This window comes from Macaca nemestrina, chromosome 2 (assembly GCF_043159975.1).
Source record: "Macaca nemestrina isolate mMacNem1 chromosome 2, mMacNem.hap1, whole genome shotgun sequence".
NCBI classification, from domain to species: domain Eukaryota; kingdom Metazoa; phylum Chordata; class Mammalia; order Primates; family Cercopithecidae; genus Macaca; species Macaca nemestrina.
In genome coordinates, this window is record NC_092126.1 from 164,549,629 (window position 1) to 164,565,322 (window position 15,694).

Below are 15,694 nucleotides of genomic sequence, written 5' to 3' on the forward strand. Positions count from 1 at the left end.
TTTTTGGGAGAGCACTTAGACTTAGAAAGATAGGTAAGTAATTATTTTTAACTGGGTCAGATGTTGTCTCAAAAGCAGGATTAGTAATAAAGGCCTAACTAATACTTAAGTAATTATTAATAATGGCTCTTTGCTTTTTTTTTTTTTTGAGACAGCGTCTCGCTCTGTCGCCCAGGCTGGAGTGCAGTGGCCAGATCTCAGCTCACTGCAAGCTCCGCCTCCTGGGTTTACGCCATTCTCCTGCCTCAGCCTCCCGAGTAGCTGGGACTACAGGCGCCCACCACCAGGCCGGCTACTTTTTTGTATTTTTAGTAGAGATGGGGTTTCACCATATTAGCCAGGATGGTCTTGATCTCCTGACCTCGCGATCCGCCTATCTCGGCCTCCCAAAGTGCTGGGATTACAGGCGTGAGCCACCGCGCCCGGCCAGGCTCCTTGCTTTTAGAATAAATGTCTTACATTTGAACAGAGTCCATAAGCTACAGTTGAGCAATATTAGTTTATGAATATTCACAGCTATTTAGTTCTTGGGTAGGTGTTTCTGTTTTTGTTTTTTTAAATTACAGTCATCCCTCAGTATGTGGAAGGGATTGGCTTCAGGACCCTTGCATCTACCCACATTCATGCGTGCTCAAGTACTGTAGTGAGCCCTGAGGAACCCACATATTGGAAAAGTTGGCCCTCTGTATACACAGGTTTTGCATCCCGGGAATATTGTATTTTTGGTCCGCATTTGTTTGAAAAATATCTGAGTGTAAGTGGAGCTGTGCAGTTCAGACCCGTGTTGTTCAAGGTTCAGCTGTATTTTTTAGAACAGTTTTAGATTCTCAACAAAACTGAGCAGAAAGTACAGATATTTCCCATGTATCCCCTGCCTTGTGTAGGTTTTTAAATCTCTTACCCGTCTGTAGAATGCGGGAGGTCGATGTGTGTTCTTTAAGATCTTTTCTGATTTCAACACTGCAGTAATTTTAGGGTCATAACCTCCTTCCACTCTGCGATTTGCTCTTCCAGGGGACTCTCCCTCTGAAAATAGTTCTTAGAAAAGCAATGCTTCCAGGGCTGGGTGCAATGGCTCATGCCTGTAATCCCAGCACTTTGGGAGGCCAAGGTAGATGGATCACTTGAGGCCAGGAGTTCAAGACCAGCCTGGTCAACATGGTGAAACCTCAGCTCTACTAAAAATACAAAAATTAGCCAGGCATAGTGGTGCACACCTGTAATCCCAGCTGCTTGGGAGGCTGAGGCACTAGAATTGCTTGAACCCAGGAGGTGGAGGTTGCAGTTAGCTGGGATTGCGCCTCGGCACTCCAGCCTGGGCAACAGAGTGAGGCCCTGTCTCAAAAAATAAAAATAAAAATAAAAATAAAAAATAAAGAAAAGCAATGTTCCCAGTCTGAATTTTCTAAGATTGAGATCTTTATTTTAAAAATTGCCAATCGTAGCATTTAATCCTCCTACAATTAAGTCTGCAAGAGGTTGTCTGATTGGCCTCAGGAACCTGATGACTTACTGTTAGCAGGTGGGAAAAGAATAGACCTCTAGGAAGGCATTTGAACAGACAGGCCCTAGGAAAGGGAAGGTAGATGTGGGAGAGAGATAGAAGGCCCCCAAGGGAACCTGAATATTCAAGGGTTTGTGTTGGGACGACCCAGGCACCAAGGGGAGAAAAGAGGAAATATCCATGTGAAGGATGTGGAGCTGAGCACCTGGGCTGAGAGTGCATGCTACCACTTACTAGTTGTGTGGGCTTTGGCAAGGTACTTAAATCTGTCCAAAACTTCCTTTCCTTTTCTTACCTGTAAGATGAGGAGACTAGTAATTCTTCCATCATATGGTTAAATGATAATTAAATAGGTTAATACAAGTGATTTTACCCCACTGCATGGCACAGAGTAAATGCACACATAAATTGCCCTTTTTTATTAGTTGTTACTGCCTTCAGCATTGACTTCCTGTGATACCTTCACAGGACCCTGAACACAGGCCATACTGTTTAATTGCTTCCTGGGTCAAACATTCCCCAAGAACCTAACCTCCCATTTTATCTATAGCATTGTGTTTAGAGAGAAATAGTTTCTAGGTTTCCTTCCAACTAACCTGAAACTAAATTTTTGGAATTGTATCCTTTAGTAAGTGTGACACTATCCTAAGAGTTTCTGAGGTGGTGGTTGTTTTTTACAGTTACTTACTGCCTCTGTATTCACCATTAAAAAAATTCACTTTGTTTTCATTGTAAGAGTATCTAAAATGATATATGTAAAATATATGTAAATATGACAATATGTGATATACAAAAATATGTATGATAATATAAAAACTATATTATTAAAAATTCTAAAAAGAAAAGAGAAAAAAACCACCCCTAGCTAATCCCATTCTCCTAATATAATTATTATTAGCTTTTGAGTATATTTCTTTCTAGACTTTCCTTAATTGTATGTCTTTAGTTGTAATCATAACACAGATACAGGGTTTATTTTTTGTTTTTCTTTTTGTCATTTAAGATTTAATCATCAGTGTTTCCATGTGATTATTTAGCATAGAAAATATTTTGGTCTCCATTTTATTTGTGTAATTGAGAATATGTTTGTCTATGGAGATTATGCCTTAGCTTTAGCATTTTCTGTGTTCTTCTGAGAACATGTTTAGAATTTGAGGAGAGACGTGATTTGTCCACACAGAGAGGATATAGCGGATGTTGCTGGCGGCAACCCAGGGATCCTTGTCAGGTAGCCTTTACCACTTTAGTGTATTTTCTGTGGTCCAGGGTGGGCCCTCAGCTTGGTGATCTTAAAAACATGATTTTTGTCAATTAAGGGCATAGGCCCCTCTTTGAGGTGAATTCATATTATCCCATCTCATGCTGCTGAAGTATGAAATCAGGGTGGCAATTTGTCAGCTGACAGTGAGAAATACAGTACAGAAAGTGGTGTTTCAGTGTGTCTGCTTGCTGGCCAAGGTGGGATAACACTTTATATATTAATAAATTAAGTCATCTAAGCCCCACAATAACTTTTCTAGGTAGATACTATTTTTATCCCCATTTTACAGATAAGGAAACTGAGGCTTGGTTAAATGACTGGCCCAAGGTTATGTAGCTGTTATGTAGTAGAACTATAGTTTCTGTCTAAGTCCAGACTCCTGATCTTAAACACTATGCTGTAGTTTTGTTATTCTTACAGATAGATTGTTGACCTCCTGTTGGGGATTCTCTATGTTTCTTGACAGGCTTCTTTCTGGCTCCCATTGCAATGTACCCTGTGCCAGTGCCTCTTTGAGAATATAGCATTCATTCCCTGTTGTTGAGGACCATGTTTTTCTGGCTCTCACAAGGAAGAAGGACTTTTCCCTTTTCATTTTCTCTTTGGGTCAAAATGTGCTTCTGTAACAAGGCTTCACATTTTTTAAATCCTCCCTTAAAACTGTGCCAGGAAGGGGCAGCTGAGGCAGAGAACCATTAGGGCTGTGTCTTAGGCTGTGCCCAGCTCAGGTCTTAGGGCGTTTGCAGTCTCCCTTGTCTCCTTTGCCTATTTGTTCTGTCCAACATCTGGAAATGGCTTCCCTTCTTGGGTGACAGGCAGCCTGACTGATAACCTAGAGAGTGCTTCTGTGATGTATCGATGCTTAGAACCTCTAAACCTCTGGTTTTCGGATCCCTAAACCCTAAGTGGGAGACCTACCATTATGGTTAGTCAAGGTCCATCAGGGATGCGTTTTCAGTTTGTGCTGGAGTGAATCATTTCAGGATAGCATTTCCATTTGAAACAATGTGTCTTTTGTGATTGTGTTTTAGATTGTTGGAGCAGAACTACTGAGCAAAAGCAGGCATTGTATCCTCAGTTGTCATGAAGTTCGCAATCAGATTGGAAAAGTTCAACTTGAAGCTTTCTTGCCTGCAGTGAAGCAGAGAGATACATATTATTCACGTAATAAAAAACATGGGCTTCAACCTGACTTTCCACCTTTCCTACAAATTACGATTACTGTTGCTTCTGACTTTGTGCCTTACGGTGGTTGGGTGGGCCACCAGTAACTACTTCGTGGGTGCCATTCAAGAGATTCCTAAAGCAAAGGAGCTTGTGGCTAATTTCCATAAGGCCCTCATTTTGGGGAAGGGAAAAACTCTGACTAATGAAGCATCCACGAAGAAAGCAGAACTTGACAACTGCCCTTCTGTATCTCCTTACCTCAGTAAGTGTTCTCTTTTTCCTTTGATTAAGTAGTATGCATTTTTTTTAATTTAAAAATAACAGGTACTTGCTTGTATCAAAACATCTCATGTACTCCATAAATATATATATCTCCTGTGTCACAAAAACTGTCAATTCAAATAAAATAACTATGACATGTACATGAAAGTATAAAACTCAGAAGTGTACCACTTGGTTAAGTTTCAGAAAATGAACATACTTGTCTAACTGGCATGTAAATTAAGATATGGAATCTTGCGGGAACCATAGGAATTCCCATGCTTCTTTCAGTCACCACTCTGGCTTCAAGATTCTAACTCTACACATTAGATTTTTCCTGTTTTTGAACTTTACAAATTAGAAGCATACGTTATGTACTCTTTTGTGTTTGGCTTCTGTTGTTCAACATTATTTTTGTGAGACCTATTCTTACGGTTTCGTGTGGCTATGGTTTGTCCATTTTCATTGATGTATAGTATTCCGTCATAGGAACAGACCCACTTTTATTATCCAGCCACAAAAGTCTCAGCAGCACACATTTATAGGGTCCATTGATCTAGGCTGGTGGCTCTGCCCCATGTGCCTCCTGTTCTCCTGCTGAAACTAGTGGGCTAGCCTGGGTATGTTCTCCTCATGGCATCGGCAGAGCACCAGAGCATGGGAGGAGAAATGCAAGCACATTCAAGCTTCACTGGGGTCACATCTGTTGTATTCCTTTGGCCAAAACTATGGAGTCAAGAGACAGACTAGGTAAGTTTTTCAATATAGTCTTTAGTAGTTTATTTCTTAAATATGTAGTATATTTTGGTTCACCTTTTATGTCTTGCCTCTCAACTTATATTAAACAGTAAATTAGTCTTAAGATCAGGGTGCCAGCATGGTCAGTTTCTTGGTGAGAGCCCTCTTACTGGATATTGTCCTCACATGCCTTTCCTTGGTGTGTTTGTGCACACACATACATGCAGGGGGAAAGGGAAAGAGGGAGGGAGAGAGAAAGACAGAGATAGATAGATCCCATACCTCTTGCTCTTTTTATAAGGGCTTTAATCCCACATGGCAGCTCCACCCTTATGATGATCTCATCTAAACCTAGTTACTTTCCAGAGGCCCCACAGTGGAAATTAGGGATTCAACATATGAATTTTTGGGGACACAGACATTCAGTCTGTGCACCCCTTTCCTAGTTGAGTCACAGTCCTGTATTGTATTCATATTGGCATGCTGCTTCTCTTTACTCACGGAAGAGCCAAAGTGTTATTCCTTTGTGTGTTCCTTCACAGATAGTACAAGTTGAGATGTAAAAATGAGTCAGTGAAATGCAAATATGGCTGATTATTCCGCTTGCTTAAAATGTTCACAGGATATTTAAACAGTAAACTCATTCATAAAGAATAGAGGGCAGTGATGCATTACTGGGCAAGTACTGGACTAAAGGTGATGTGGTTGGTGATGACTTAAAATGGGCCGTTAGTGACCCAAGGAGGGGCAGATCTTGAGAAGATGTTGGAGTAGGGGGAGTGATAGGGAGACTGATAGAGGGTAAATGGAAGCAGATACTAGGTTAGGGCATGTAAAAAGTTATGACAATGAGAAGGTAAGGCGGGGGACTAGTTTATATTAGACCTGTTGCATGAGGCTCTTTGAGGGTGCAAGAACAGAGACACGGTCAGGTTAATGATGGGAATTGTGAACAGGCCACACAGGAGACCATCTCAACAGCTACCCCATTTTCTCTGGTAGCTCGAGAGCCCAGCATCAGCTGTAGTACTTGTCATCTGTGTAACTCCATTCCTTACTCTTTGTTTTTAGGGCATTACTGACTGCTGTGTCTTGCATACAGACCCTTCAGGAAGGCTCTTGTAGGCCAATTATTCTCTTTGGGTGGCTTGAAGAAGTTGCTTACCTTGCCCGCTATTGGGCAGAGCCCCAAGGTGCCATTAGACACGTGAGCCTGGTGTAAGCAGCCATGACCAGGGTAGGGGATGGTTACATGGAACAAGGCATAGAGACTTATGCACAGGAAGGGCCTATGACTGCTTTACTCAGAAGGGGATAGCTCAATTTGCAAGCATCTTGAGATCTGACAGCCTGACCAGTATACATGGAATTTAGAAAACAACAACCGCCACAAAAAACCTGAGCTGTTTCTTCCTGTGGATGGCTTTGGGCTTCGTCTGTGTGGATTGCTTCCAGACACTGAGCAAGTGCTGTGCTGGATTGGAAACGTCTGTTGTGGTGGCAAAATGGGAGAGTTGTTGCAGTGCCACACATACCTGTTACAGCTAGGTTAGGGAGGGAGACTGGTTTCTACTTCTTTTTAGTGCTTTGCTTACAGGGAGCCGGGGTAGTTCCAGAGTTGAGGGAAGGGGGAGGAAGAGTGCCTTGTCCAGGAGCTTGATTCTGTGGAATGCTATTGACATTTAAGAGATTTTCCCATCCTCCTGGATTTTGGAGAAGGAAAAGAGGATAGACCAAAGTTGAAGTTACTCTGTCTAGCCCTGACCTTTGCTCTTACCTTACAGATGGATCATAGAGCAAGTTGATTACCAGCCACAAGGAAGTGCTTATATTATATATCCACCACTTGCTTTTGCAGCCAGTAACCTTAGTGACATGATGCTCTGGCTATCATCATGACTAAATGAGCCTTTAAAGTAATCATAATAAAAGCTGACATTTGTAGTGCTCACTGTGAACTGGTCAGTGTTCTTTCTATACATATTAGCTCATGTCAACCTCAACACTTTTTGAAGTAGCTACTGTTATTGTCTGTGTTCTATGTTCATTGTAGGAGGCCAGAGCAAGCTCATTTTCAAACCAGATCTCACTTTGGAAGAGGTACAGGCAGAAAATCCCAAGGTGTCCAGAGGCCGGTATCGCCCTGAGGAATGTAAAGCTTTACAGAGGGTCGCCATCCTCATTCCCCACCGGAACAGAGAGAAACACCTGATGTACCTGCTGGAACATCTGCATCCCTTCCTGCAGAGGCAGCAGCTGGATTATGGCATCTACGTCATCCACCAGGTGAGCGTGGGAGCAGACCAGGGCCTGCCCTAGACCCTCCTCTCTCTGCCAGACTTGGCCATGTGACTCTTTGTCTATGTTGGGTAAAAGGAACATCAGACTATCATCAAAAAAGAGTTCTCTTACCTCATTTATCCTTGAAAGGAGTAGAGGAAATTATTGTCTCAGAGCATGGAGTTATGGGTTCAAGTTCTGGGAAATTTTACTACTCTTAAAGGAACCTCTGGAGGAAGCCTGTTTTGTGAACCCTTCTGTTAGCCAATGACTGCCTTCAGATTTTCCCGGAGGCTTCCTGGCCCCTTCTGTTTCTTTCTGTGCGTGACGTGCACTACATGATGAGATTCTGGAATTGTCTTGTCATTATCGACCATAGCTACTCAATCGGGATCTAGACAGAGGATTTGAAAGAATATTCTGTATCAGTAGCTATGGCTGCCACCACATTTCTGCCCCGAACTTTGCCACTATTCATTATGTGAAACATGTTATGTTTGATTTTCACTTTCTGGATTCACTTATTTGGCTTCCAGAAGCATGATTTGGTAGGAGCACAGCATAATCATCGGCTGCTTTTGAAGAGCTTACCTCTGAGGTTAGTGGAGTGGGTGATTAAAGATACCTCTATTTGGCATTAAAGTTTATTGAAAAAAAACTAAGACATCAGTTTAAACATCAGTGCCTAAACTTTTCACAATTATCCTTGGCCATCCAAATAATTCCCCCTCAACTTCTTACAAATTCTAAGAATGTCAGCAAAATCATGACTACTGTTAGAACTGGTAATATTTCTTTTAGGTGAAACTTTGGACAACTCAGAGGACCAGCTCTTCAGTATAGACTTGGTGATAAACTGGGGCTCTTGAAAATCAGTGTGCTTATATAGCACATCTATGTCTGTATTTTAGTACTTGGAACAGAATGTTACTATTATATTGTTTTATAGCTATTTTTGTTTTTAAGGTTGTTGGTCATAGGTATGATTTATTTGATTCTGAGTTTTTTCTCAGGACAGTAACCCACAAGGTATAGTACTATTTTTATGAATCGAAAAACGTGTCTGCTTTGGGCCCGGCCCAGTGGCTCATGCCTGTAATCTCAGCACTTTGGGAGGCTGAGGTGGGTGGATCACTTGAGGTTAGGAGTTCGAGACCAGTCTGGCCAGCATGGTGAAACCCTGTCTCTACTAAAAATACGAAGAAAAAAAAAAATAATTAGCTGGGTGTGGTGGCACATACCTGTAGTCCCAGCTACCCGGGGAGGCTGAGGCAGCAGAATCACTTGAACCCAGGAGGTGAAGGCTGCAGTGAGCTAAGATCATACCACTGCACTCCAGCCTGGGCAACAGAGCAAGACTCCATCTCAAATTAAAAATGAAAGAGAAAGAGAAAAATATGTCTGCTTTGTGTTATTCTTATCAGGAAAACATTGTGGTAACTTCTGAGAAATACTTGTACTTTTATGATAAACCACTTAACTGGAATTCATTCTAATGAAATTTGAACGAAGCAGCCATGAAAACATTATTTAATTTTTTATTACAGCTTCAATCATATCACAGGTCAAACTGTGTTCTTTTATTACCCAGTGACGAATCTCTCTCCATAAGGCCACTGGGAGGATTAGCCTCTACCAGTAGCATTATAACAGGATTCTCTTACAGGGATTTCTAAGAAACTTTAAAGTAGCTTAGAAATGTTAGCAATAACCTTCTCTTTTTATAGGTCGAGATTTCTTGATCCTTTCTGGCAGGCTGTTAACTAAGTCTCTTAGAAGCTTAGTGTAAATTCATAACAGAGGGTAAGATTAGGATTACCTGGAGTTGAACTGTGAATCACTAATACTAATTGACATGACTAGTATAAAAGAAAGGTTTTGTAGTTTTATACAGAATACATAAAGGTATTTGTAAAATTTTAAGTGAAAATTATTTTTGTTAACTGTGGTAAGAATACTTAACATGAGATCTGTACTCTTAATACATTTTAAGTGTACAATACATTATTATTGATAATTTGAGTTATTTGTATTTTAAAACTGCATTTAAAAAATTTTAAATTGTGGTAAAACACACAATGTAAAATTTACCATCTTAACCTTTTTTTTTTAACTTTTATTTATTTTTACTGTCTTAACCATTATTGAGTGTACAGTTTAGTAATGTTAAGAATATTTACATGCAGTGTGTCTATGCATAATTATGCAATATATTGGTTGCATAAATATATGCAGTGTATTTATGAAATCAATCTCCAGAACTTAATCTTGCAAAACTGGAACTTTCTATCATTACACAACAGCTCTTCAGATTTCAAGGAATGTTTCTAAGTTCTGGAATATAAGTATGTGTGAAGCACAAAGAAAAAATCAAATGGTCTTTTATTGCCATTGCATCTTCTCTGTCAGATCTTTATGTCACAAGTATAGTCTTGTGCGTTAACAAGAATAATACCACCTCCTGAATCCTAACTAAGAGGGGAACAATATGAAACTTTATCTCAGGAGCTTTTCAAGTTTTAATTTTCATATCTCTAGGCTGAAGGTAAAAAGTTTAATCGAGCCAAACTCTTGAATGTGGGCTATCTAGAAGCTCTCAAGGAAGAAAATTGGGACTGCTTTATATTCCATGACGTGGACCTGGTACCTGAGAATGACTTTAACCTTTACAAGTGTGAGGAGCATCCCAAGCATCTGGTGGTTGGCAGGAACAGCACTGGGTACAGGTAAGGTGGTCTGCTGAGGGTGGCTTAGGTCGAGAAGCTCAACTATTGTGATCAAGACTGGGTGGAACAAGCATCCAGAGTGTCTTAAGAAAATGAGAAATAGGAAAAATGTTCCATGATATATACATCACTTAAAGTGCAAAACAGAAGTGAGAGAACATAATGAGGAAAAAACCCTACAACAGCTTCGGCAGAGGATCACAAAGACAAGGGAAAGCGTTGGAGAGAAATGTCCGAGCATTGCAGGTGGTGGCCAGCCTCACCCACAGCGCCCCTGTTGGGGGGGACTTCTGCAAGCTTTTCCACACTGACTGGAATGCAAGTAACTTATTTGTCTATTCCTGACTCCCCCTCTAGGAGGCAACAGGCTGGTGTGCCTTAGTGAGACCTCTGTTGAGATACCACTTTCCAGACTGTGACCTCTTTCTAGAGCGTGGGGAGGGCATATCCTCTGAGTAGTCTTCTCAGGAGCCCAGACACCCAGGACAAGTCCATTTCTCTCAAAGCCACTGTAAGAAGCGCCAGATGCCATCATCTGTGTCTTCATTCCCCATCCCCTCCACCTCTAAGAAGGGCGTAGCTGCTTTTCAGCCTTATTTGATTACACCACCTCCTATTCAAGCACAACCATGGGGAAATAGTGACCCAGAATGTTTCTCTGCAAATGAAACATTATATTCCCTCATTTGTTTGCACACTTACCTGTCAGCTTTCCCCAAGCCCTGCCGTTCATGGGTGCTCATGTCTGTGGTGCTGACTGTGCTGGAGGCCATGAGACCACTTTGAATAAGGCAGAGCACCTGCCCTCACAGGGCTCCCCGTTGAGTGTCAGTGTGGGGAGGACAGGTAGCTACAGTGAAGTTGTGTTAATTTTGCATTTCTGCAAATAAAATTATAAGCACTTGGTAAGGAGGAGAGAGAGGGACAAATGAAGAGAGGAAGAGGAAGGCAGAAGGAGAGAGAGAACTGTGAAACTATCAAATGGTGCTGGAGATTCCACCAGTATATACTCTACATGAGTGTGAAGTGGAAAGTGAGTCTTTTGATACCTCATTTGTTCTGGGCTTCCATGTTGCTCCCTCACATTGGGCAATTAAAGAGAATTCTTAAGTAACATTGATGTAAGTGACTGTTGCCTCAGGTACTGACTTTAAACCCAAGCCCTATGTAAGCTGCAGGACATAAACACCTACAACAAACTATGGTGGGTGAGGGCACAGTGCCTTTAAGAAACACCTTGAAGGGAAGGGTTTAAAGCTGTTCCCCAGGTAAGGTGGTACCTTAATCTTGTGGAATCAATAAGAGCTGCTCAGCAGAGTTCCAAGACACGCCAGAGAGCATGGTACAGTTTTGGGGGAAATGCAAGTAGTTCACTGGTACTCTAGAAGGAATGTCTGTGAGGAGAGGCAAGATCTAAAGCTAGGTAGGGGCCAGATGACGCAGGCCTTGTTTACTCTGATAGAGTTTGAATTTGCTGTGACGGGGCTGGGCAGCTGTTGACACATGTTACAGCTGGGGAAGGACGGGAGAAAGCTTGGTTCAGCTGATTTTGAATGTATTGGATGAAGCAAGGGAAGAGGGGAAAACTGAGGGGAGAGATGCTACATGTCTGAGTTAGGGTGAGGGCTGTGGATCCAGAGGGCAAGGAGAGAATCCCACGATTTTTCTCTTTGGGGAAACTTGATCTTTGGATCTAATCTTATTATCTAGGGGTTTTGTTTTCTGGTTTCTTTGAGTCACTTCTGCATTGAGGAAAACAGTGCATCATGGCTGGGCAACTTGGTTTTTTCAGAAGGACGTCACTATCTGTTCACTTTTTCCGTAGTAAGATGTCACTATTTACAACACAGAACACCTATACCTTAGACACTTGCCATAGATGATAATCTTAAACTTCTCATTGCCCAGATTTTTTTAAACACCTGGTTGCACCATTCATTTCTAAGCAATCACAGAGGATTGCTTAAGGACAGGCTTTTTTGCTGGGATTCTAGATTTTATCTTTCTATTAAGCCGAACCATAAGAAGGCTGAACTCTTGGACATTCCTGCCAGGAATTGATTTTCACTCATGCTTTGGTGTCGCAGTCGTGGATTTCATCAGATGCTGCTCACTCTGAGAAACAGCGCATGTATGACTCTTGCTGTTTCTAACTTGCCATTCTAACTGGCCAGATGTTTCTTTTATAACTGGGTATCAGAAAGCCTTTGTTGAGTAACTGCCAGGTTTTCTTAATATGATTCAGGTAATTGAATGTTTTGATTGAGAGGCTCTGAGCCAAATCCATGGCCCTCTTTTAGAAATTGAAAAGAATCTTATTTGCAGATCAGAGTTCTAATGTATTTCCCATCTTAATTTTCTGTTCTGATTTAAATGTTTCTAGAGTCCTGGTTTATCATTTATGATTTTCTCTGTTTTGTATGTATCATGTAAGCAGCCTCATCTTTTGTGGCTGGAGAGAGGTATGCAGAAGTTGCCCTCCTCCTGGACTACTTGCTTTTGTTGCTCTAAGCAAAGTCCCTGTGGCAGGCAAGTTCGTTTCCAGGCAGCTGGGTGTCTGCCCCGTGCTGGCAACTGTGTGCCCCCGTGCCACAGAGCTTAAGTCAGCGCATGCCTCATCACTGTCACACCAGCCCCATGAGTCCAGGTGCAGAAAGGGTTTTCTCCTTACACACATGCAGAGTGAAGAAGTTAAAGTAAGTTGCCCCAAGTGTCTCAGACTCTGATGAAGCCAGAAACAAATCTTGTTTCTCACTGGCTGTGGGGTCAGTGATGAAGCTGTGGACCAGCCGGTGGCAAATTTTACTGGCAAGAACTCCTTTGTTACCTGCCTCCTTCCTACAAGGAAGTCTATTGTTATTTTATGACTACGTTTTCCCCACCCTTGGGCCTTACAGCACTTTAAAAAATAAATAAAACGGTTCCAGGGCCAATTAAATATTTATGCTTTTACAGGTAAGAAGAAAATCCAAAAGCAAAGATCAATAAACACAGAGATTGTTGCCATCTGATAGGCACCTGATAAACAGTTCTTTTTTTTTTTTTTTTTTTTGAGACAGAGTCTCACTCTGTCACCCAGGCTGGAGTGCAATGGCACGATCTCAGCTCATTGGAACCTCCACCTCCCGGGTTCAAGCAATTCTTCTGCCTCAGCCTCCCGAGTAGCTGGTACTATAGGCATGTGCCACCATGCCCAGCTAATAATTTGTATTTTTAGTGGAGACAGGGTTTTGCGATGTTAGCCAGGATGGTCTCGATCTCCTGACCTCTTGATCCACCCGCTTCAGCCTCCCACAGTGCTGAGATTACAGGCGTGGAGAAACAATTCTTTAACCCTTCTTGCTGACTTGCCTTCTTCTGTCCCTCCCCACTCCAGCTCACCCCTCTCCAAGTGGTCCTCGGGCAGCCTGTGCCTTTCTCCCTCCTGTGCTTTGCCTCACAGAGTTATGGTCACCAGGAAATCCCCTATTTTTCTGCCTATTTGAATCCTTCCAGGTGCCCTCCTCCTGATGTAGTGACACCTCTCTCCTTAGAACCCTGATAATGTTCACCTCTCTTGTTAGGTTATAAACTCTGAGGGCAGGGCTTCCACATTTCCGTGTTTAGCCAGCCGTCTTGCATGGGGTGGATATTGGTTGTGATAAGCTACCACATCATCGCCCTGGTTCTCATGCTGATTGCTTGTTGGTATCAGCAGGTTATGCCTGCCTTATCACCATGTCCTGTTCAAGCAGCTAAGAATCCCTCCCCTCTATAAAATACATTCTGATAACCGTGGTAATGAGACACTCCTAGTAGATGTCTTGGTCAGTGATATTTACTTTCTAAGCACTTTATTTCCTTTTTTTTTTTTTTTAATTTTTTATTATAGGCTGCAAAAGTACAGTTTCCCAGAATTTTAAGTTGGGGGCATATAAGTAAATCTGTTTCTCTTATGGGTTAAACAGAGTCCCCAGTCTTTTCTCAGAACATAGAAAGAAACAACTGAACTACAAATTAGCTTTTGGGATGCCACTTGTTCACTGGCCAGTGTCTACATGTTTATTGATCTTTCTTTTCGGTTTTTCTTTTTATCTATAAAATCATAAATATTTTATCGGTCCTGGAACAGTTTGACCTGAAGTTAAAGTTAAAAATTCTCTAGATATTCACATCTTTTTATTTAGTAACATCCAAGTTGTTAAGCTACCTTAACTTGCATTTCTGGATTGTTGAAATGTTATATTTAAGGAATACCTTTATTTCTGAGGTTTACAAATTCGTTCACTGGTAATGAGAGTCCTATATAACTGGGAGGCTGGGAGGTGCTCTCTTACTTTTACCTCCTGATCTTTCTCCTCTTGCTTCTTTTCTTTTCGGTATTCCTAGGGTTCCACAGAGCTGAGCCCCTTGGGTCTACCCTTTGTACTCTTCTCACCAACTAGATTGTTGGAGATTTCTCGACCTGTGCCTTCAGGTACTACATGATAACAGCTTATTTCCAAAACCATATCTGTAGTCACCCCTCTCTTGTGACCTTGGACCCTCTATCCTTTTGCCTACTGGCAGAGCCCCAGGTGTATCTAAAATTCAGCTTATCTGAAGCATGATTCACTGTCCTTCCTCTCAAAACCTAGTTCTTGTTCTGTACAGCCTATTTTCATGAAAAGCACTACCTAGACTCTATCTGGTTGACAGGCCAGAATCTTCAGGGGGGTTGACATATGTTGGGTTATCCAGGGAACAGACTCTGAGCTGGAGATGCATGCTGAGAAGTGGAGATTTGCATACAGAGTGTGTGCATGCAGTGTGTGTGCAGGAGCTGTCTCCTGCCTTCAACCCTCCCTTGCAAAAGTGAAAGTGAAAAAAAAGGTATATTCATCATGACACACATTCATGCAGAACCCGGATGCAGCCTCAGAATCCTCCTTAACCCAGTGCCCTTGGCAACTGTTACCATTCCTTGGATTGGCACATGAGATGAATTCTGTTATCAATATCTGACGGTGTGGTTCACATTAACAGATATCTCTGTAGGCCTCTACACACAAACACCACCACTAACAGCCAGGTGGCACCTTGCTCAGTGAGCAGAGGTGAACGTTTGTCTAAATAGAGGGAAAAAGACAAGACAGGGAAGGCCAGGAGCATTGGGAGGTGGGTGTCAAGCAGGAGAAGCAGGAGTGGGTGGCTGGAAGTACATGGTCTCCCAGGTGTTCCTAGAATGCCAGCCCTGAAATCAGAGACTTGTGGTGCTAATATTCTTACCATTTCTGTCATCTCTTTTGCTCCAGGTTACGTTACAGTGGATATTTTGGGGGTGTTACTGCCCTAAGCAGAGAGCAATTTTTCAAGGTGAATGGATTCTCTAACAACTACTGGGGATGGGGAGGCGAAGACGATGACCTCAGACTCAGGTGAACAACAGAGAAAGGTCCCCTTCACGGGGCTCTGCGATCTGGAGATCTGTGGCTCTGGAGACCTGCATTTATATTTATTCCTTTAGATGCCAGTCCAGCAGGTCACTAGGCTGCAGATTTGGGCTTGAAGGGTGCAGGGGGTGGAGGGAAGGCAGGATGGCCCACATCGTTCTGTGCCAGTGGCAGTTTACTGCTGGTCTGGGGGCATTTGGGGTCCAGAAGTGTTGGTGGAGGCCTCATGGACTTGTCAGTGGGAAAGACGTACTGAGACGCCAGTGAGTGAGAAACCTCAAACTGCAAGATGTCTGCTGAACTGCAGTTTGGAGACCGGGTTATTAAGAGCCTCATGCTTTCTGTC

At 42.3% G+C, this 15,694-nt stretch overlaps 1 protein-coding gene across 2 annotated transcripts in view; it reads left to right on the forward strand.

The window, feature by feature from the left end:
* Positions 1–15,694, forward strand: part of LOC105470345 (beta-1,4-galactosyltransferase 4) — a 29,328-nt gene that overhangs the window by 7,139 nt on the left and 6,495 nt on the right. For both annotated transcript variants that reach the window (XM_011722209.2, XM_011722212.3), the window contains 4 exons: positions 3,797–4,194; positions 6,985–7,217; positions 9,750–9,937; positions 15,211–15,333. In XM_011722209.2, the coding sequence (XP_011720511.1) occupies positions 3,942–4,194; positions 6,985–7,217; positions 9,750–9,937; positions 15,211–15,333 (797 nt within the window). In that variant the 5' untranslated portion in view covers positions 3,797–3,941. The remainder of the gene's footprint in view (positions 1–3,796; positions 4,195–6,984; positions 7,218–9,749; positions 9,938–15,210; positions 15,334–15,694) is intronic.